The sequence below is a fragment of the Leptonychotes weddellii genome, chromosome 14 (assembly GCF_054177405.1).
Source record: "Leptonychotes weddellii isolate Sample4059 chromosome 14, ASM5417740v2, whole genome shotgun sequence".
NCBI classification, from domain to species: Eukaryota; Metazoa; Chordata; class Mammalia; order Carnivora; family Phocidae; genus Leptonychotes; species Leptonychotes weddellii.
In genome coordinates, this window is record NC_138382.1 from 61174925 (window position 1) to 61198666 (window position 23742).

The 23742-nt window shown below is 38.6% G+C and overlaps 1 protein-coding gene across 4 annotated transcripts in view; it reads right to left on the reverse strand.

The window, feature by feature from the left end:
* The window catches only part of SUSD1 (sushi domain containing 1), a 212950-nt gene that overhangs the window by 133801 nt on the left and 55407 nt on the right, over positions 1-23742 (reverse strand). For all 4 annotated transcript variants that reach the window (XM_081803375.1, XM_081803373.1, XM_081803376.1 and 1 more), the window contains exons 9-10: positions 15930-16039; positions 11972-12164 (exon numbers count right to left, since the gene is read on the reverse strand). In XM_081803375.1, the coding sequence (XP_081659501.1) occupies positions 11972-12164; positions 15930-16039 (303 nt within the window). The remainder of the gene's footprint in view (positions 1-11971; positions 12165-15929; positions 16040-23742) is intronic.

The following is a 23742-nucleotide window of genomic DNA, read 5'->3' on the forward strand; positions in this document are numbered from 1 at the left end:
AAAAAAAAAACCTCCATAATAGAACAGATCAATGAAACCAGGAGCTGGTTCTCGGGGGGGGGGGGGGGGGGAAATTGATAAACCTCTAGCCAAGTTTATCAAGAAAAAAAGAGAAATGACTTAAATAAATAAAATCACAAATGAGAGAGGAGAAATAGCAACCAACACCATCAAAATACAGTTGGAAGAGAATATTATGAAAAACTATATGCCAATAAATTGGACAACCTAGAAGAAATGGATAAATTCCTAGAAATATGTAAACTACCACAACTTTGAACAGACCAATAACCAGCCAAGAAATTGAATCAGTACTCAAAAAGCTCCCAAGAAACAAAAGTCCAGGACCAGATGGCTTCATAAGTAAATTCTACCAAACATTTAAAGACAAATTAATACTTGTTCTTCTCAACCTCTTCCAAAAAGAAGAAAAGGAAGGAAAAGTTCCAAATTCATTCTATGAAGCCAGTATCAACCTGATATCAAAACTGGATAAAGACACCACTAAGAAAGACAACTAAAGGCCAATATCCCTGATGAACATAGATGCAAAAATACTCAACAAAAGGCATTGCTTCTGGGAAAGAAGATGATTAAATGGAAAGAACTGGTGTCCTGTGGAGACTAAGCAGTGATGGGAAAAAAAGCAAGAGGGGAATGCAAGATCCTACAAAGCAAAGGAGAACCCCAAAATAAAAGAATATACCATTCATTCCCACTCTCACCAAAAAACAACAAAAATATCCTTTAAAGGCACTGCACTTCATTAAATGACAGAAGAGGGCACTCTTAACCTAGAAATATTATTAACCATCCTAAACTACCAATTCTATGGAATTAATATACAGGGTCCTGGGATCGAGTCCCACATTGGGCTCCTTGCTCAGCAGGGAGCCTGCTTCTCCCTCTGTCTGCTGCTTCCCCTGCTTGTTCTTTCTCTCTCTGACAAATAAATAAAATCTTAAAAAAAAAAATCTCAGTTTGTGAAAAACTCTACATTTTTTTTTAATAATGCCCAAACAAGAATTAACATACACACACACACACACACAACAGTAACTCTGTAATACAATAAACTGAAATAAATATCCTCAAATAAGCATTGTGGGGTATGAGGAAAACACCTCGAGTCAGAAATTCAAAAACTAAGAACACAAATGGACACAAAGCAGGCAGGAAATGAAACAAAAGTGACTGAATTCGGGAAACAGAAAGAAAAGACAAATTCATACCAGAAATAAAGTCAAAATGTCATGGTACCCAAAGAAGGATAGATTAGAATAAAAAATTAATGAGGAAAATTGAAGAAAAACAGGAAAACAACCAAAAAGAATACAAATAATATTAAAAAGAAGTAAAAAGGAGCAAAAATCAAGTGGCTGAAATGGAATAAAAGCAAAGATCCAACATATGTATAATTAAAGTCTCTAAAGAAGAAAAACATTAAACAGAATTAATATTTAAAACTATAATCCAGGTTAAATCTACAGAAATAAAAAGATCTGAATATAAGTACTGAAAGGGCCCACTGTATACCTGAGAAAGTTCATCCAGAATAATCAAACCTAAGACTTAGCCAAGTAAAACTATTATACTTTAAAGATTAAGAAAAAAAAAAATCCTCAGCATCTCCACTCAAATAAATAAATAAATAAGATCCAAAGGCAAAAGAACTAAGTGGCATCAGACTTCTCAAAAGCTACATAAAAAGCAAGGCAACAAAAGAACTGAATTTTAAGATAACTCAAATCAAGAAATGTGAACAAAGAACTTTATATCTAGCCAAAACTATCTTTCAAGTATGAAGGCCCTTGAGACTTCTAAAATTTACATAAATATATATATATATACATACACTATTCAACATATGCAAGATCTAACTATATGCTGTTTACTAGAGGAACTCCTAAAACAAAGTGCTTCAGAGAGACTAAATATAAAGTGATCGGAGCGCCTGGGTGGCTCAGTCTGTTAAGCGACTGCCTTCGGCTCAGGTCATGATCCCAGGGTCCTGGGATCGAGCCCCGCATCGGGCTCCTTGCTCTGCAGGAAGCCTGCTTCTCCCTCTCCCTCTGCTGTTCCCCCTGCTTGTGTTCCCTCTCTCTCTCTCTCTGTCAAATAAATAAATAAAATCTTTAAAAACAAAACAACAAAAATAAATAAATATAAAGTGATGGACAATAGCACAGCAGACAAATGCAAACCATATGAAAGTAGGGGTCGTAATCCCTACATAAGTAGAAGTCAAGCCAAAAAGCCTTTAATATGACAAAGAACAACACTTTTTGATGCAAAACGCCACAATTCACAATGAAGATAAAATGCAACCACCTTTATAAAGTAAAACAAAGCATAAGAAGGACTATAACAGGACGCCTGGGTGGCTCAGTCGGTTAAGCATATTCCATCGGCTCAGGTCATGATTTCAGGGGTCCTGGGATCAAGTCCCTCATCAGGCTCCCGGCTCAACAGGGAATCTGCTTCTCCCTCTCCCTTTGCCCCTCCCCCCTGCTCATGTGTTCTCTCTCTGTCTCTCAAATAAATAAATAAAATCTTTCAAAAAAAAAAAGGAATATAATAAATATGGAAGAAGAAATTAATGATATATTTGAGCAAGGGTCACCAACTTTTTTCTATAGAGGGTCAGAGAGTAACCATTTAAGTAAAAACCTTCTCGGCCAGTTCTGTCACACTACTCAACTCCATCTTTGTAGCACAAAAGCAGCCACGGATGTTATGTAAACAAACGACTTCGCCTTTAGTGTCCAATAAAACTTTATTATAGAAAACAGGCGCCAGGCCTGATGTGGCTCCCGAGCCATAGCTGGTTAATCCCTGATGGAGATGGAGAAGAAAACAGTAGATCCAATTAATAGAATAAAACCTTGGCTTTTTGAAAATAATAAAACAGATGAACTGCTAGCTAACTTAATCTAGAAAAAAGGAAGAAAATACAAATAAAGGGAGAAATAATCATTGAAACAGAAGAAAATTCAAAAAGTTAAATGAAAGTACTTTGCAGACCACTCTGCAAATAAATTTGAATACACAGAGAAAATGGGTAATTCCTAAGAAAATAGTTTGCTAAAACTGACCCCATTAAACTTAAAAAGTTTAAACAGACCATTTTCCATAGGGGAAAAAAAAAAAAACTGAGAAAGTTATCAAGGAACTATCCCCCAAAAAAGCCCCCATGCCTGGGCTGTTTTGTGGGGAAATTCTACCTAACCATTGGACTCAGATAGTCCAAATGCTATGTGAATTGTAATAGAAGAAAACCTTTCATATAATGAAGGGCATAACAATGAAGGAAACGTTTCAAATTCTTTTTATGAAACAAAGAAAATATTAAGCCCTAAACCTGATAAAGATGATACAAAATAGAGAGAACTATAAACTAATATCACATATGAATATTGATGCAAAAATATTAAAGAAAATATTAGTGAACAGAATCCAACACTGCAGAAGAAACAAATACACCATAACCAAGTGGGATTTATTTCAGGAAGAGAGAGAGAATGGGGGAGGGGGAAATGAGAGAAATCTGAAATCATACCAAAATTTAAAAGTTACAAGGAATTGAAATTAAAAAGAATACACTGTAGTTAGCTTTCCTTTGCACTGTATTAATGGACATTTTAGACTAAGGAGTTACGTGATCTTTTCTCTGATTTCAGCCTACAAGACGGCAGTCTTGGAGTCTCTCTGGGTACACATGATTAGAATATGGGGTAGTCCCGAAAAGAGTAGGATGAATCTACTGCCTCCAAAACCATTTAGGACCCATTTAGTGAAGGGCTCCAATTCTAAATAACTTATTCATCTTGATTTACCCCATGGGTATGGTACGGCCTAGCTGGATCTACAATGTCATTATATTATCTTAAAAAGAAACAACCATTTACTACCCACTACCCCCCGCAATTTTTCACATATTGCAAATGCTCAGGTATTCCATGCAAAATAAATGTCATTTTTTTGGCTAGACCAATTGCAAGTATGAGTTTCTCAGGCTGATGGTTTATAAAAGAAGCAGAAAGACTTCGGACATAACTCTACTACCACAGAATACTGTTACAATATTTATCATTTTGTAGGAAACTGTCAGAAACAATGTTAAATTTTTTACGGTCTTTATTATCTTTTCTTTGTACTTCAATTCTGTAAACAGGAATCAGTTGGGGGGGGAGTTTTATAAGGTCAACACAGATCTCAAATTATGCATGCTGTCAGAAAACTTGCAACAAAAAGCAAAAAAAAAAAAAAAAGAAAACTTGCAACATAAACCACCATAACAGTCACGGTTTTCTACCAGGCAATAGAGGGAAGACTATTCTGTTTCCCCCCTTTTTGATTTTTTAAAAAAATGTACCAACACTATTTTAGAAGTAAATGCATGTAATCCTCTGCTATAGAGAACAGAAAAGCAAGAAATCTCTTATTCCTAAATGATATAGTTTTTAAAACCCTAATCAGGAGCAGTCTAAATAGACAGTTGACTTTGCAAGGGAAACAGTGTGAGAAAAAATGGCTAAGAATCAACTGTTTTGAAAACAAAGTCACTATTTTTATAACTGTTCTATAAACAGTGGTATCACTTTATTATCTTTAGTTGTCCTTGATGTACATTTTGCAAACAGTTTATCTTAGAAGGAACAAGAGGATATGACATTGTTCAAAGTTGGGAGTTTTACTGTTACTCTGTTGAAATTTTTCTTAAGACAAATTTGGTATCTGGTTACAACTACCATGAAATTTGCTTGCTGAAAGTATATGATCATATTATATGGAGAGAAATTTGGGGGGGTTTAATCACTCATTCAACTATGCAGGGCAAATTCAAACGACTCCCTTGGTTCAGCTCTATAGGCTCAACCTTCTAACAGAGGTGGGCAGCCTTCTATTGAGGCACAGGTCCTCACATTCAACACAGAACGGCTGCTCCCTGGGTACTGGCCAGAGAGAACAATCTCAGGCTCAGTGATACCTACCATTTATCAGATCTGAGTTGAGAGAAACAATATTTAGGAAACATGGACACCAGTCATTCCTCCAAATAGTCTACAATAATCTAATCTTACCCCTGAATCAAGCCAGATCAGCAGAGGACAGGCATTTTTAAGGCATCTTTCCTTGTCCACCACACACTGAACTGTGCTTTCCTATAATGTAATGAAACACATTGAGGGGCAATAAAAAAACAGCCTCATAAAATCCTCATAAAATGTTGCTCATACATTGTACTATCTAGGAAACCCCCATGGAATAAAAAATTCCTATCTAATCACATTGTTGAAAACAATTGTACTTCCCCTGAGAAACACCACTTTGTTGTAACCTTAAAGACAATGTAATGGCACCCTTTCTGACTGGATGGGTCAAAAACTAAACCTAAATTTGTGAGCCACTAATGAAAAAATAAATAAGTTATAAGAATACGGATTATCCTTAACCTTTCTTCTGCATCTTTTTTTTTTTATGTCCCCGACTTTGTTTTCATTCTTCTTTAGCTTACATATCTAACTTATTTTATTTTCTATACCCATGCAGGTCACTTAAAGTTTTTCCCAGAAGAAAGATGGGATATAAATACTCTTTTGTTTTAAAAATTCTATATTTAAAAAATAAATAAATAAATAAATAAAATAAATAAATAAAAATTCTATATTTAATATTAATGTCACAAATGAAAAGATCAATAGTATTGACTATATAAAATCTAAAACTTTTGTATGTCAAAAAAACCATAAACAAAATGAAAAGAAACTATTAATCAAGAAAAATGTTTGACACAAATAATAATAAAACTCTTACTATATGAGTAAGTTGTATATTATCAGTAAGAATACAAAATTGGATAGATGAAATAATGATGATAAATAAATTGGTCAAAAAATATGGATGTTGAAATAAATGAATTTGAAGGAATCCAGAATTGCTTTTCTAACATAGACTCCTAGAACTAGAGGAGAACTTTCCTGTTCAACCCTCTAACATTGCAGAAGCCAATTACCTTGCTCAAGTGTGTTAAAGGTTGCTATTTACCTGTCTTCCCAGGTGGCCTCTCTCCACTCCCTACTCACTAATTCTCAAGGAAGGAACAGTAAATATGTAATCTGACTGGTAGGAGACTCCCATTCCTTGGGTCACATCTCCTAGTGGGTAGAGTTCATATATTATAGGTCACTGCCCAAACAAGATGCAGATTCTTGCTTTCTGGGAGCTGTGCATAGGACGAGACCAGGAGAGAATGAAATAAAGTGAAGGAAATCACACCAAGGAGAAGAAAATCTGAAATCCTATTGGTCCAGCTAGAAAAAAATATGATAAGGAAAAGGAAATACATCCAAATGTAACTACTCTAAAGAGCCCAGAAAAGATAGGAATATTTACTAGGTTCAGGGAAGGTGGTTCAAAATCATCAAAGAGAGGAATAACGGGACTATTTTGGAGGAGAGACTAAAAGGACACTTCCCCCAACAGGTGCCCAAATCCAGGTATCATTCTATCAAGAAAGGTCTTCTAAAGGTTTTAAATAGAGACACCAGGGTCAACATTAATGGGGCACTCCTCAGTAACTACAATTGTGATGCTATGTAGTTTCAGAAAATGTGGACACATTAAGAAAAGAATGGCTAGAAAAATCGGAGAATTCTTCAAGCATTGTTAAATTAGTTTCAGGTGACACTATTCTTGTAGCAGGGACAGCACTGGCTTGAAGGAAACCTGCCTGGGAAATGCAGGGAGTTAGAACTTGAGGAAGAAGGAAAAGAATAACAGAGATGCATGAAAGAGAATCCAGGGAGAATGACAAATGATCAGACCCAGGCCTGGGTTACAGGTTGAATGGAATAGAAACCTGTACCTTCTAATGAAATGAAAGGTGGGCAGAATTTATTTGAACACTGAATGATGGTAGCAGACCCAGAACTGTCTGACATCATTCTCTCTCCATGGAGATTCCCTGGCTGAATCCAAAGTAGGATGTTAGGAGAACAAAAATCTAAGTGTGAAAACAAAAACCAAATATAGGGAAGGAAAGTCCTAATACCTAGCAAAAGGAATTGGCTAGACCTGGGGATAGAAAAGGAACAGAAATGAGGAGGATGGCAGGTGGAAAGCTTACAGTGGGAATCATCAGAGAAGCTGAGCACTGGAGGTTTACCCGATGCAGAAAAGGATATGGTGGCCGGAAGGGATGCTGCAGTCCCCAACAAAAAAGCCCAGGCAGCTGAGTCTTATAAGTCAGTTCTAAGGAAAGTGGACTTGGGTGAAAAACCACTAACCTAGGGCACTTCCTGGACGTCACTAGACCAGCGAAAGCACAAGTTCCAGAAACTCAAAGCAGCTCAAGGATCCACTGAAGGTATTTCTCCAGGAGACAAATGTGAAAACTCCTAAGCAGAAAGTAGCACTCAGAGGCAAGGCATGCAATAATAAGAACCCCAGAAGCTCAGAACTAAAACAATTTTCAGAATCTTTCTGGGGACAGAGAAATTTAGAGAGAAAAGCAGGAAACTGGGACAGTGAAGGAGGCATGCAAGATGACACAATTCTCTTGAAGAATTTCCTACTACTCCTCTCACTATAATGTGGGGTATCCTGCCCACAAAGCAAGGAGGCTCTTTCACTAGAGATAAAGATCTTCAGCAATGGTGAACGGTGGATAGAAACAGGGCTTGAAGGAGAAATGAAAATGAGAAGGTTCTAAATCCTTGGGATGGGCACCAAGAAAGACCCAGAACCACCATGGCAAAGTTCTAAAATTTTCAAGGGAAGAGAATTTCCCTCCCCACAAAACATATGGCAAGACTAGTGAGAGACAGAACCCAGTAACCTTATGAGAAGAGAGCACCTCCCAAACTAAGTTCAAATTCACAGGTGGTAGACTCCAAATTGCTTGGTGATCTAGAGAGGCTGAACTATCACATGCAAGATTATACTTACCATTGGTAATTCAGGATCCATGTTGTAAAGGAGAAGATAACTGTGGACTTACTTTCTAAATTTGACACCATGGGACCCTGACTGATACTCAAGCTACAGTTTAGATCCCATCTCCGACCACTTTCTCCAGCTCACTCTGCTCCAGCCATACTGACTTCCTTGATATTCCTAAAACATGCCAAGGACATGCCTCTTGCAAGACCTTGCCACTTGGTGTCCTCCCTGTGCATGGCTTACTCCCTCACTTCCTCCAGATCTGTGCTTAAATGTCACTTTATAATAGAGACCTTCCTGAAGACATGAACAGACATTTCTCCAAAGAAGACATACAAATGGCCAACAGACACGTGAAAAAATGCTCAACATCACTCAGCATCAGGGAAATACAAATCAAAACCACAATGAGAAACCACCTCACACCAGTTAGAATGGCTAAAATTAACAAGTCAGAAACAACAGATGTTGTCGAGGATACAGAGGAAGGGGAACCCACTTACACAGCTGATGGGAAAGCAAGCTGGTACAGCTACTGTTGAACATGGTATGGAGGTTCTTCAAAAAGTTAAAAATAGAGCTATCCTAAAAAAAAAAAAAAAAAATAGAGCTACCCTATGACCCAGCAATTGCACTAGTAGGTATTTACCCAAAGGATACAAATATACTGACCCAAAGGGGCACCTGCACCCCAATGTTTACAGCAGCAATGTCCATAATAGGCAAACTATGGAAAGAGCCCAGATGTCCATCGACAGATGAATGGATAAAGGAGATGTGGCATATACACACACACACACACACACACACACACACAGGGATATTACTCAGCCATCAAAAAAAGGAATCCTCTGTGACGATATGGATGGAACTAGAGGGTATCAGGGTAAGGTAAATAAGTCAATCAGAGAAAGACAATTATCATATGATCTCACTGATATGTGGAATTTAAGAAACAGAACAGAGGATCATAGGAGAAGGGAGAGAAAAATAAAGTAAGATGAAATCAGAAGGGAGACAAACCATAAGAGACTTTTAACTCTAGGAAACAAACTGAGGGTTGCTGGAAGGGAGGGGGTTTGGGGGGAGATGGGTAACTGGATGATGGGCATTAAGGAGGGCACATGATGTAATGAGCATGGGTGTTAAATGCAACTGATGAATCACTAAATTCTACCTCTGAAACTAATAATACAGTATATGTTAATTAAATGAATTTAAATAAAAATAAAATATAAATAAATATATTTTATATATAATGAACATATATGTATTTATACATATAGAGGCCTAAATATAATAAATATATATATATTACATGTATAAGATATATATAAAATAGAGGCCTTCCCTGACCATCAGTTGTCACTCCCTTTGCCATGCTTTCTTCCCCACCTAACATGGGATTTATTTCCTTACTTGTTTATCTCTCTCTCCACCATGACCCCTGAACAATTCCAACACCATGTCACCTGGGATTGTTTTACTGCTGCCACAATGTCAGCTATTAGAACCTGCTTGACACAGACTAGAAAAGAAATAAACATTTATTCAATGAATGCATTTATGCATCCATGTCATTTGAAATTTTTGCTCATGGTCCACAATTGACAAAAGCAAGGTGGGTCTGGACTGACTGTGCACTGGATTCTGAGAATATAATTTTGCTTTTTCCTTTTGCATAACTAATTGGTGAGAAGCAGCAGAAGTGCATTAAGAATGAGGGCCATGGAGCCAGGGTCAAATCACCCTGTGTTCAAATCACTGGGTGTGTGATCCTGGACAAATTGTTTAATTTCTCTGTGCCTCATGATCTTTGTCTATAAAATGGGAACAATGGCAATGCTTTCCTCAGAAGGTTTGGTAGGTCTGAGTTGATCCAAAGAGGACACATTGTTTTGTTTTTGTTTTGTTTTTTGTTTTATTTTGTTTTTTGGTTTTTGCTCACTGCAATTTTTTTCTTTCTTTTTTCTTTTTTAAAGTTTTTATTTAAATTCCAGTTAGTTAACATACAGTGTGATATTAGTTTCAGGCATACAATACGGTGATTCAACAGTCCCATACATCACCCAGTGCTCATCACAACAAGTGCTCTCCTTCATCCCCATCACCTGTTTAACCCACCCCCCACCCACCTCCCTTCTAGTAACCATCAGTTTGCTCTCTATAGTTAAGTCTGTTTCTTGATTTGTCTCTCTCTCTCTCTTTTCTCCCTTTGCTCATTTGTCTCTTAAATCCCACATATGAGTGAAATCATATGGTATTTGTCTTTCTCTTACTGACTTATTTCTTTTTGTATTATACTCTCTAGCTCCATCCATGTTGTTGCAAATGGCAAGATTTCATTCATTTTTATTCAATTTTATAAATTCCAATATATATAGAGAGAGAGACAGAGAGACAGAGAGAGAGAGAGAGGGAGAGAAGGTGTGATATACATATGTGATATATGTGATTATGTGATATATATATATATATATCACACCTTCTTTATCCATTCATCAATGACAGACACTTGGGCTACTTCCATAATTTGACTATTGTAAATAATGCTATAAACATTGGGGTGCATGTATCCCTTTGAATCAGTGTTCTTGCATTCTTTGGGGAAATACCCAGTAGTGCGATTGCTGGATTGCAGGGTAGTTCTACTTTTAACTTTCTGAGGAACCTCCAAACTGTTCTTTGAACTGACTGTACTAGTTTGCATTCCCACCAGCAGTGCAAGAGGGTTCCCCCTTCTCTACATCTTCTCTAACACCTGTTGTTTCTTGTGTTGTTGATTTTAGCTATTCTGACAATATGAGGTGGTATGTCACTGTGGTTTTGATTTGCATTTCCTGATGATGAGTGATGGTGAACATCTTTCAATGTGTCTGTTGGCCATCTGCATGTCTTCTTTGGAAAAATGTCTGTCCATGTCCCCTGCCCATTTTTTAATTGGTTTATTTGGTTTTGGGGTATTGAGTTTTATAAAATGTTTCATATATTTTGGATACTAACCCAAAGAGGGCACTTTAAACAGTGCCTGGCACATACTTAGTACTCAATTAACATAGCTATTATTGTCATCATCATTACTATGTGCTGGAAACTATTCTAAACATTTTACTTGTATTATGTCCTGTAAAGATCAGTCAGAAGGTAACTGAGGCCCGGGAGCCAAGAAGAACATAGCTAATTTGTTGGCTCTTTTTAAAAAATGGAGGTGAAGTTCACACAACATAAAATTAACCACTTTTGAGTGTATGCTTGAGTGACGTTTCTTAAGTTCACGGTGTTGGGCAACCATTACATAATTCTGCTTTATTTTTTCTCAGAACAGTGGTGAATACGGGAGAGAAGAATCAGGAAGACAGGAGCAGAACCTAACTTATTCAACTGCCTTCCTTCAAAGGTGGCAGCCCCTCCACCTGGTTGCCCATAAATTTGTCTGTTAAATCCAGTGGATTAGAGAACAAAAAAATTCTATGTCCCTTCCTACTAGAGAGAGCTGTGGGCTTGGCACAGCTGGCCTCGAGCTGTTTTCTTCACAAGGCCAGATGGCCTTTCTAGGAAGTCTGACCTTCATGAGGCCACTGTTCTCTGTGTCAGGTTCATGTGCTCAGACATGTTCCAGTCATAAGGCCTCCCTGTCTCAACCAGGGCCAGCACAGTGCGGCTCACGTTACTGATCTCCAGGAATTTGGTTCTCGTTGTTCATAATGACTACCCTGGGGGCTCAGCCATCTTAAACCGGGGGTAAGAGATAGGAAGCCTTACAGTATTTTCAATCCATCACCATCAGGAAGCCCTAAATGAAACAGTCCATGCTTGGTCTCTACCCGCTGTGAGCAAGAACCCCTACGGGGAAGGGGAGGGGTGGTAAGATTCAGGCCCCCAAAGCCCAGAGAAAGGTCGGTAGTCATTAGAACTAGAACACACGTCTCTTGACTCCCAGATTAGCATTCTTTATGCTCCCCGACATTGTGCGGTTCACATATTTCACATGTCCTGAGACACAAAACGGAGGGACACGTACACCCACCTGCTGGTGCCACTGTCATCGTTATTTGCACTGAGTGCTGCTCAGAAGATCCCAGGACAGTGACATTCACTGTGTAATCAGTTGCTGGGTGCAGGTCTAAACACACCACTGGAGCTCGTTCCCTTGTTGTAAAGTTAAATGATGTTGCATGATAAAAATTATTCAGATACCACCTTTGACCCAGAACTTTAAACTGTCATGAGATTAAAAGAAAGGGTTGCATTAAATTTTCTGTTGGCTTGCAGAGATCTAGACTATAAGCAAAACAGAGATAAAGCAAGAAGGTTCATTCTGCTAGAATTGTTTTTAATACAATAGCAAGCTAAACTGGGGATGGACTTTACAAACCTACTCTCCCTATCCTATTCAACGTCCCCCTCCACCAGCTACAGGACAAAGCTTAAAATGCATAACTGCATCTCCAGGGAACAAAATGTAGGCTATTCTAAGACAACGATGTCCTCCCAGGTAAAGAAGATGGCACTGGCGCTATTGGGCAAATCCTTTTAATTTCTTTTCATTCATAAAGGATCCATTGATATGCCTCATGAAACAGAATTTTTGAACTTTATGAGGATTCCTCCCAATTATGCATTCAAAGCAACTGTGCAAGGGTACACTTCACTTGGTCCTTCCTATTAGAGCTCCGGTAAAAGAGTTTTTGGTCCATGGATTCATCATGCACGCTGTTAGCCTTTAATGCTCTATCCACTGCCAAACCAAGATGCATGTATAATATAGGGACTTATAAGGGAAAAAATATGTGAAGGTCCCAGAAGTAATATGCTCAACCCCTGATTGATCTGTGTGCTACAGCTGGGCATTTTGTGTTTAGCGTTTCCTTTGATGCTCACGTCATTGGCTATGACCACCCTCCATCCTTCCTCATCACTGCCATTCTTCCACAGTCACTCAAGACCCTGACATCTGGCTCACTGGGAGTTTCCCCTCTCCCCCAATTCCTAGCATTCTCTTGGGGAACGTAAAGGTCCTTATAGACAAGCCATCAAAACTTGGCCTCAGAGATCCTTGAGCTCAATGCTATGAAGTTCCTCCGCTCCACTTTAGCTACTCATATCCACAGCCACATCCCAGGCTGCATCATTCTCAGAGCTGCTCCAAGATCTCACAATCTCCTATCCCTCTGCCCCACTCATCCATTGTGCCTGATCTCTCTCAAGAAACCCCCAAGATTTAACATAAGAATAAAAAAAAAAAAATGAAAAAAAAAAAAAAGAAAGAAACCCCCAAGATTTCCTCACTCGAGATCTTCTACCCATATTCTACCACCCCCATCCTCGTCTTCCCCAGCTCTCTCAGGTACCCTATCACTTCAATTATTCTCTTGCCTGAGACCCTCAACGCCCTTAACCCTCTGTTCTCAATTTCACCCATTCTGGAAAAACCGAAACACACTGGGTCAATCCAGATATTTGGCTTCACCAGTTCTACATTTAGGCTGCTGCCATCTGCTGGAAAAGACCTCACAACTATGTAGGCTGCGTTTCTACAAACTCAGTCTCATCCTAAACTCCACGTGGTTTAGTCTACAAACAAAAAATGACTTTCTGGTTACAAACACTGTATGCACAAATTTATAGTAAAGTTATTTTATTTAAAAATATAGTGTGAAGGTTTTTTTCTCTGTCATTAATTGGTTCTATAAATAAGTATACAGAGTATACAGTGCTGGGTACACAGTGGCAATTAAGGTGCAGGCCTAACCTCAAGGAGCTCACCGATGAGTATCCAGGCAAACAAAATACCCAGGGATAAGTCCTAGAATACATGAGGCAGCAGGAGCACTCAGGAAGGACACCTAACCCTCCTCCTTGGGGATCAGGAAAAGCTTGCCTATCTAAATTTGGACCCGAGGAGAAATTAGCATTAAGCAGGTGAGTTGCAGACAGGAAAAATAATTCAGACAGCAGGAACGATGTTTGGGACAGAAGGTCAGTGAAGCCTTCCTACCAGGGGAGATGACTGCGCTGAGCTTTGTGGATAAACAGGAGGCAGCCAGATAGGGTAAAGGAAGGAAGGGCATTGCTGGTAGGAGAGTCACATATGTGAAGACACAGTGCGAAAAAGAACACAAAAAGTTAATCAGGGAGTATGGGCCTTGAGCTTATAAAACAGATGAGACCTGGAGAAACAGATTTAGGACTTACCAGCATAGAGACAGTGAAGGAAGCAAAGAGGGATACAGAATGACAAGAGAAGGGGCAATGTACAACCTTGAAGGTATTCAGATTTAAGGGACGGGCAGAGGAAGGGAATCCTAGGAAGGAGAAATAGAGTGGGGTCAAAATAATAGGAGAGGGGCGCCTGGTGCAGTCGGTTAAGTGTCCGACTCTTGATTTCAGCTCAGGTCATGATCTCAGGGTTGTGAGACTGAGTCCACACGCCTAGCGTGGAGCCTGCTTAAGATTCTCTCTCTCTCCCTCTTCCTCTGCCCCTCCCTCCACCTTGCACATGTGCTCTCTCTCAAACAAAAAAAACAGTACTCTATGCTTATAGAAGAATCATGGTATCTTGTGGTTTAATTTTTTTTCTTCTTCTTTTTTTTACTAGTGAGGTATAACGTGTTCATATGTGTTTTGGAGATTATACATATATAATCTCATATATATATATATATGTAAGTCCTGGATCTACAACTTAACTGCATGACACACGTATATATATATTTATCCTCTTTTGCAAACTGCCTCTGAATATTCACGTTTTACAATGGATCTGTTGAGAGTATTTTACATGTTACTTAATGTTACTTTATGAATCTTTAACATATTAAAAAACAACTTTTTCCCCCAACTTAACTCTTTAATCATTTTAGTGTAAATGCAAAGAATCATTTATTTTCTCAACGAAGTAGCTAACCAATTGTCCCAGGACCATTTATTTTCACACCAATTTTTAAAAATCATCTAAACTTTATCTGGGTACCTGAATATGTTTCTAGCCCCTGTGTTCCTTCTAAATATGAAAATTTGAATATTTGGCTCACCTGCTTAAAATCCTTCAGTGGCTCCACAGAGACATTAAAAATAAGATCGGAACTCAAAATTATAGGGCTTTTCATGATCTAGTCACTGCTCAGGTTTTTGCCTCATCTCTTCCCATTCTCCCTTGCTTTCTTTGTTCCCTAACAGAACCACGTTCCCTAATATTCAAGATGCTTCTCTACTTGCCCACAGTGCCCTTCTTCACCTTCACCTCACATCTTTAATCTGGTTGAGTCCCACTCATTCTCTACGATTTAGCACAGTCTTTGCTTCTTGTTAAAAACAAACAAACAAAAAACAAAACCCTACCTGGACATACACACATGCACACAATCCCCCATTTATTTACCTTTTATCAAAGCACTCATTATACCACACTGTCGTTTACTTGTGTATTTACATTAGTGTGAATTGAAAGTTACAGGTCCTGATACATGATATTCTTTTGGTAAATGGCTAATGAGTGAATGAATGAACTTTAATACTTAGTCTACTCTGCCAAAAGATTTGCAAGGCACTAAAAGTGACAAAAAATAAACGAATCTCAGTTCCTACCTGAACTTACCAATCATTTTACTTGAGAGGTATGATTTTTAAAAAGTCAAGTTAAATGAGGACCAATAGCCATACAATGAGTTTCTTAAAAATCTACGAGCCAGCGTGAATTTGATGACAGAATAAGCTGCAATTATAAAATGCACTAAAACAAAATATAATACATACATGTGAAATACCAGACAGGGAAACTGATAGCAAGTCACCCACTAGAGTGTCTTCCTCCAATTTAGTCCCCCACTTGGCACCCATCTCACATCCAACTCTAGAGACAAAAATCAAACTGTCCAGAAGTTCATTCCATTAGTGTTTTTAAATACTTTGGATCCTCACCTGGAGAGCCCTCAAATTTTTAAGTGACGTAATACATTAAGAGATAACATGAGAGATCTTCTTACTTGGTACATTTGTTCTGATCCGAGTTTCCTAGGGTGCCTGTTCAGTTTCAAACAAGCTTCACTGAATACTGAAATATTGAAAATTCCATCATCTTCTAAGAGATCATCTTCTAAAAGATAAAACATAGGGAAAGGTTGCACGTCTTAGCAAAACATATCTTGGCTAAGTACAACTGAAACTCTGACATCTTACAAGAGCCAACAGGGTGTTTAACAGCAAGAGCATCCCATCTGCCTACAAGTCCTGGCTCTACAACCTAACTGCATGACCTTAGCTAAGTCACTTAACCCCTCCAATCCTCAGTGTCCTTCTCTGTGAAATCAGGTAATCCGGTTTGCTTTTCTTATATCACAGGCTACTGAGAGAATCAGATAAAATAATTCATATTTAAAAATCACCATAAACTAGGGGCACCTGGGTGGCTCAGTCAGCTAAGCATCTGCCTACAGCTCAGGTCAGGATCCTGGGGTCCTGGAATCGAGCCCCACCATCAGGCTCCCTGCTTGGGGAAGGAGGAGGGAGCCTGCTTTTCCCTCTCCCTCCTGCTCATGCTCTCTCTCACTATCTCTCTCTCAAATAAATAAATAAAATCTTTTTTTAAAAATCACCATAAGGGGCGCCTGAGTGGCTCAGTCGTTAAGTGTCTGCCTTCGGCTCAGGTCATGATCCCAGGGTCCTGGGATCGAGCCCCACATCAGGCTCCCTGCTCTGCGGGAAGCCTGCTTCTCCCTCTCCCACTCTCCCTGCTTGTGTTCCTGCTCTTGCTATCTCTCTGTCAAATAAATAAATAAAATCTTAAAAATAAAAATCACCATAAACTGGAGCACCTGGGTGGCTCAGTTGTTAAGCATCTGCCTTTGGCTCAGGTCATGATCCCAGGCTCCCTGCTCCGCAGGAAGCCTGCTTCTCCCTCTCCCACTCCCCTGCTTGTGTTCCCTCTCACACTGTCTCTCTCTCTCTGATAAATAAATTAAATCTTTAAAAAAAAATCACTATAAACTAATAAAGCTGTGATATTTTTAGAAAGTTCATCTTATCACTTGGATAGTCCATACATTAAATGTCCTGCAGGTAAGCATGTCAACATCTAAAAAGTCTGAGCATAAGGAAAAGGTGAATGAAAGTCAGAGACCATGGATCAGAACTCTCAGAGTGGGTGGTGTTTCCAACCTAGAAGATGAACAGAGAGGAGATGACCAGGCAAGATGTTTGCTTCACAGCAGACAGTATTTCAAGAGCTACTCAGGTAACGACGAAGGCAGTAAAATAATCAGAGAGGAGTCTTATTTCAACAAAAAAGACCATTTCACTCCTCCTGCAGTCTGATTTATTCCTTCCATGGTCTATTTTCTTCATGTAGTCATGAAGAAAGAAGAGGTTTGTTACTAATGAGTAAAAAACTCCCAGAGTGTCCAGGAATACCACAGCTAATTTTCAAGGAAGAGCAACTTTCCCAACAAGCCGGTACATTTTCTACAAATGAGAAAAAGTTTAAACAAAACTTTTTATAACTACCTGGAAAACTATATTTCTCCCATGGGAGCCTGCTCCCTAAGAAGGAAGAAGAACAGGGTGCCTGGGTGGCTCAGTCAGTTAAGTGACTGCCTTCGGCTCAGGTCATGATCCTGGAGTCCCTGGATCGAGTCCCGCATCGGGCTCCCTGCTCGGCGGGGAGTCTGCTTCTCCCTCTGACCCTCCCCGCTCTCATGTGCTCTCTCTCTCTCTCATTCTGTCTCAAATAAATAAATAAAATCTTTAAAAAAAAAAAAAAAGAAGAAAGAAGAACAACAAATTATTCTATTCAAAATCAAAACTGCCCACAGCATATTACATGTCACTCACACATGCAACACGAGGCGATTAGCTGGGGGAATAATTGGAAAATGTAAAGAAAAATACGGTTACGAGAGAGAACTTGAGGACCTATCACATGCATTCCCCTTTATCTTCACAGCTTTTAAAGATTTCGTCAAGACATCAGAAATGAAAATTGCTACGTGTTTGCATATAATTTTGAGGCACACCAAATATAATATATAAGAAATACCACACGCAGAATGTCTGTTCACAAACAGAACACAAAGCAGAAATACTGTTGGCACAGCTCCCATCTCAGGAACTGGCTCACTCACAGCCACGAGAGTCTGAACTCAGGGGGAAGATGGGGACGTGAACAAGAGCATCTGGTTCCCACTTCCCACCCCCAATCCTGACAGAAGTGGCGGAGAATAGGAAAAAGGGGTCACAATTTGCATCTGGGTTGGAAGGAAGGGTTGGTTGACATACACAAGCCATCAACATGAAGACGTTTCTGCTTAGCACCGTGTGGAGGAGACCAGACAAAAGAAAAGATGCTGAGAGCTACAATGTACAACGTGCCCCCAAGCAAAGAAGCCTGGTCTCAATGTCTTCTAGGAAGGAACTGGGGAAGGACTGGGGCCCACAGAGGTGGGGCCTAGAAGTGAGGAGGGCAACAGGACAAATAAGTGATGGATGCTCCATCTGGAACAATTTAGCCTGGTCGTTCCTGTATTTTGACAGGCAGCCAGGGTAAAAACTATATATACTACTATGACTACTACTAGTAGTAATAATAATAATAGTCCTTCCTTAGCATACTGGAGATCAGTAACATGGAAGGACTTCTATGGGGAGGTCTAGAGACCTGGAGGTTCCACCTGACAGAGAACCTGGGTGGGCAGAAGGAGGGACTTGGTTCTCTCCTGCCTCTGTAGACCATAGCATCATAATGAAGTCCGACAACACAATGCTGACTGAGAGCAACAGTTTCACAAATCAAGACAGCCAAGTGCTGAGGGGCACCTAGGTGGCTCGGTCAGTTAAGCGTGGGACTCTTGGTTTCAGCTCGGGTCATGATCTCATGGGTGGTGAGATCCAGCACCACCACCCTCACCCCCCAGCCTTTACCCCTCCCCCCACCCCCACAGGTTCTGTGCTCAGTGGCGAGTCTGCTTGAAGATTCTCTCCCTCTGCCCCTGCCCGCTTCTCTCTCGCTCTCTCTCAAATAAGTAAATCTTAAAAAAAAAAAAAAAAAGATAGCAAAAGTGCTCAGAAATAGGGGCGCCTGGGTGGGTCAGTCAGTTAAGTGTCTGACTCTTGATCTCAACTCAGGTCTTGATCTCAGGGTCATGAGTTCAAGCTGTGCTGGGCTCCATGCTGGGTGTGGAACCTACTTTAAAAAAAAAAAAAAGGGCTCAGAAATAAAGCTCAGGGCATTGGCTTTCTCACAGCTAGCTGCTCCTGGAAGGACAGGACAGAAGGACGCTGGATTATCCAATCAGCAATAAATCCTTCAAGATGAGATCTGAGATAAGCACATTAATATTATCCAATAAAAAGTAAGATCAAAGAGAATGTCATCCATTTTATTACAAGAGAAATATCAAACCTAGATAAAACTTTTATCTTCCAACAATAAGTAATCTAGAAGCAAAAAAACAACATAAAAATGATTCTATGAAATCTAAGAAATGATTCTACAAAGAAGATGTGCTTAAGAGGCAAAGAATGAATATTCTTTTGAAAAAAACAATATTAAGCAAAGTAATAGTAAACTTAGGCAACATCTTTTTTGTAAAATTTTTGTAAAAAATTTTAAAGATGGATTAAAACAGATAAAGGATGAGTTGATAAGAGAATGCATGAGAGGAAACTGGTTGAGAGAGGCAGAAATAAAAAGGGAACTAGATGAGGGGCGCCTGGCTGGTTCAGTCAGTAGAGCATGTGACTCTTGATCCTGGGGTAATGAGTTCAAGCCCCACACTGGGCGTAGAGCTTTAAAAAAAAAAAAAAAGGAACTAGAGGAGACAAGGAAATGCAAGTTCAACAACAAAATATAACATGCATTAGAAATAGTGAAGGCCGGGGGCGCCTGGGTGGCTCAGTCGTTAAGTGTCTGCCTTCGGCTCAGGTCATGATCCCAGGGTCCTGGGATCGAGCCCTGCATCGGGCTCCCTGCTCTGCGGGAAGCCTGCTTCTCCCTCTCCCACTCCCCCTGCTTGTGTTCCCTCTCTCACTGTGTCTCTCTCTGTCAAATAAATAAAATCTTAAAAAAAAAAAGAAATAGTGAAGGCCAGAAAGGTCGATGCACATATGCATAAATGTCTGTACAGAATAAACCTGCTGTGCTCTCACAGAAGACAGAGGTAAAAGGCAAGAATATAAAAAGGGAGAGAGTGAAGACCAGTGCAGACAAACAAGGAACTCCATATAGGAGCATTTGATGAGCCAAAATACCAAATGAAAAAAAAAAAGCAATAATCAGAGATTTCATGAAAGAAACTATTTCTAATGTGTAAATGTGATGTGGGAAACAAAGGCAAAAGAAAGAATCAAGTTTCCTTACTGCCTAGAGACACTGACAAGTCCTTGAAATAGGTGGAGTGACCTTCCTCTGGGAGCTCAGCTACCTGAATGTTGACACTTTGCTAGGGGCAAAAGGCAATCTTAGCCCAACCGACCCCGACCCCCACCCCCATCCTGTGAGTCTACTTGAACATATACATTCCTTTGGAAACTTCCTTTATCTCTACCCCACCACGATACCTGTGAGCAATCATCCTCCAAGCATATGGCCCACTGATACACATCTGAAGGATCTCATGACTAAGGGTTTACTAGATAGTAATAAATGACCTTCTCCTAACTATAACTAGTCCCCTCAGGATCCTGGAAACCTTGTTTCCAAAACACCTTGGAGGCTTGTGCTGTCCCTAACCACCCCCCAACTTGAAAGTATATAATCAGTCACCCGTCACAACCCCAATGCAGCACTTTCTGCCCACAGGTCCTGTCCCCGTGCATTAATTAAACCACCATTGGCTCCAAACCCCACCACTTCAAACTACATCAAATGGATCAAAATCTGAAGATCCAAAAACCTTCAGAGTACTAGGAAAACTTAGTGAAAAACAGTAACATTTATATCACGCCTGATTAGTTTTCATGAGGGAAGGGATTTTTCTGTCTCATTCACTACTGAATTCCCAATGCCTAAAATAATGTCAAACACACAAGTGGTCAATAAACAAATAAATCTCAGGGTCTTGAGTTCAAGCTGTGCTGGGCTCCATGCTGGGTGTGGAACCTACTTTAAAAAAAAAAAAAAGGGCTCAGAAATAAAGCTCAGGGCATTGGCTTTCTCACAGCTAGCTGCTCCCTGAAGGACAGGACAGAAGGACGCTGGATTATCCAATCAGCAATAAATCCTTCAAGATGAGATCTGAGATAAGCACATTAATATTATCCAATAAAGGGGCTCCTGGGTGGCTCAGTCATTAAGCATCTGCCTTCGGCTCAGGTCATGATCCCAGGGTCCTGGGATCGAGCCCCACATTGGGCTCCCTGCTCTGTGGGAAGCCTGTTTCTCCCTCTCCCACTCCCTCTGCTTGTGTTCCCTCTTTCGCTGTGTCTCTGTCAAATAAATAAATAAAATCTTTAAAAAATATATATATATATATTATCCAATAAAAAGTAAGATCAAAGAGAATGTCATCCATTTTATTACAAGAGAAATATCAAACCTAGATAAAACTTATCTTCTAACAATAAGTAATCTAGAAGCAAAAAAACAACATAAAAATGATTCTATGAAATCTAAGAAATGATTCCACAAAGAAGATGTGCTTAAGAGGCAAAGAATGAATATTCTTTTGAAAAAAACAATATTGAGCAAAGTAATAGTAAACTTAGGCAACATCTTCTTTGTAAAATTTTTGTAAAAAATTTTAAAGATGGATTAAAACAGATAAAGGATGAGTAAATAGTCTTGAATTTCACACATAAAGAAAGCCTCTGTGATATCAAGGCTTAAAAATCAGATTATCTACAATAGGATTTTTTTCTAAAAAATCACACCCTCTTCAAATTCTCTTTCAAAACTTTAAATTCCCAAAATCAATGTGAAATGCCTCTAGAATTCTACCAAAAGAAGTTACGGACCAAGGAATTTATCTTCACTTGAGCTCTTATTTAGTCATGAAGACAGCGAAAAGACATTCTCACATAATCATGGGCTCAGAAAGTATCCCATTCCTTGGTAAGAAGATAGAAATCTCTGTGCAGTGAAATAAAAATATAGATAAAAATAGAGAAACTTTGGTATGAAAGGACTGGTAGTAAGCACTGAAACTGTTAAAACATATACCTGTTTAAGTAAGTGTTATAAATATTGCTCTAAATCAATATAAAGATGAATTCTTTAAAGACGCAATTTACAAGTTAAAAAATAATTAAAAATAAGAAGCTGGCAATAAAATGCTGTATTAAGCCAATAACAAAAAGGAAGCAAGAGGGGAAGGAAAAAAAAAGAAGCAGAGAATGCTAACTTCCTTATCTTATTCAGGAAGATGTTAACATTATTTCAGTCTGAACACCGGTAATCAGAAATACACATTCAAATAGGATTTTGTTTGTTTTTTAATGTGTAATATAAAATAAAAATAAAAATAAATATATTTATAAAAATATAAAATAAAAATAAAATAATGTGTAATATCAAATAAAAAAATAAAAAATAATGTAAAATAAAATAAAAATACTGAACCACCGAAGAAGAAAATCTGTGGAGCAAAAAGGTAGAAAACAATGTACACAGCAAAGCAACATTAGAAAAAAAACAAGATGACAGAAGAAACGAAAGTCATAAAGAACACTAAATGTAAATTTCTAATCTACTTAAAAACAAAACTTTTCTCAAAACGGTTCAGTCCATGCTGCCTCCTAGAGTATAACCCAGCAATGTTACTGAGATAGATTTTAAGAGCAAAAGTGTTTGGCCGTGGGGGAGATGGGGGAAACAGGTGAAGGGCATTAAGAGCACACTAATTGTGATGAGCACTGAGTAATATATGGAACTGCTGCATCACTATATTGTACACCTGAAACTGATATAACACTGTACGTTAACTACACTGAAATTAAAATTTTTTTAATTTAAAAAAGAACAAAAGTGCGCAAAGGCATATTATGCAAACAGATGTACAAAGAAATCAAGAGAACCAATATTGCTATCAAACTGTAATTCAAGGCAAAAAATTTTTAAACAGGATAAAGTGAGCCAGTTGTTACTAATGAAATAATCTACAGTAAGACATCAGTCATGAACATAAATATTGTTAACTCAAAATGTGTGAATCCAAACAATTAGAATTTCTGAGAGAAACTGAGAAAAATGGCAATCCAGGTGTCTACAAACCACCACCAACAACAAAAAACAGAAGTCTGGAATACCTTTATTAATAGAGTTGACTGAAGACTAGCTCTTACTCTACTCACAAGCAAACGTACTACCTTATTATTGCAAAACTTTCCCAAATAATAAGCCCCAAGAAAATGACAATAAATCCCCTCAAAAATACCAAAATGTAATAAAACTAGAAATTAACAACAAAGTTAAATGTTAAAAAAAAAGAAAACCTACCATTTGTATAATTTACTTGTAATTAATCCTTCAATCAATGGGGAAATCAAATAGAAATTATGTAATGCTTTGAAAGTAAACATAAAGAGAACATATATTAACACACTCATAAATAATTTTTCAATCAAAGACAAAATCAGAAGGACAATTATACAATGCCTTGAAAGTAGGGATAAAGAGAGTACGTATCAATGCCTAAGGAATTCTGCCAATGCTCAAGTCCAAAAACATTAAAAACTTTTATTATCAAACGGAAAAGAATGGAAATGAGTTGAATTATGCATTCAACTCAAGAATTTAGTAATAGAACAATATAACCAACTTAAGAGAATCGAGAAGAAAAAAGTAATAAAACTAAGGGGAGAAATTAA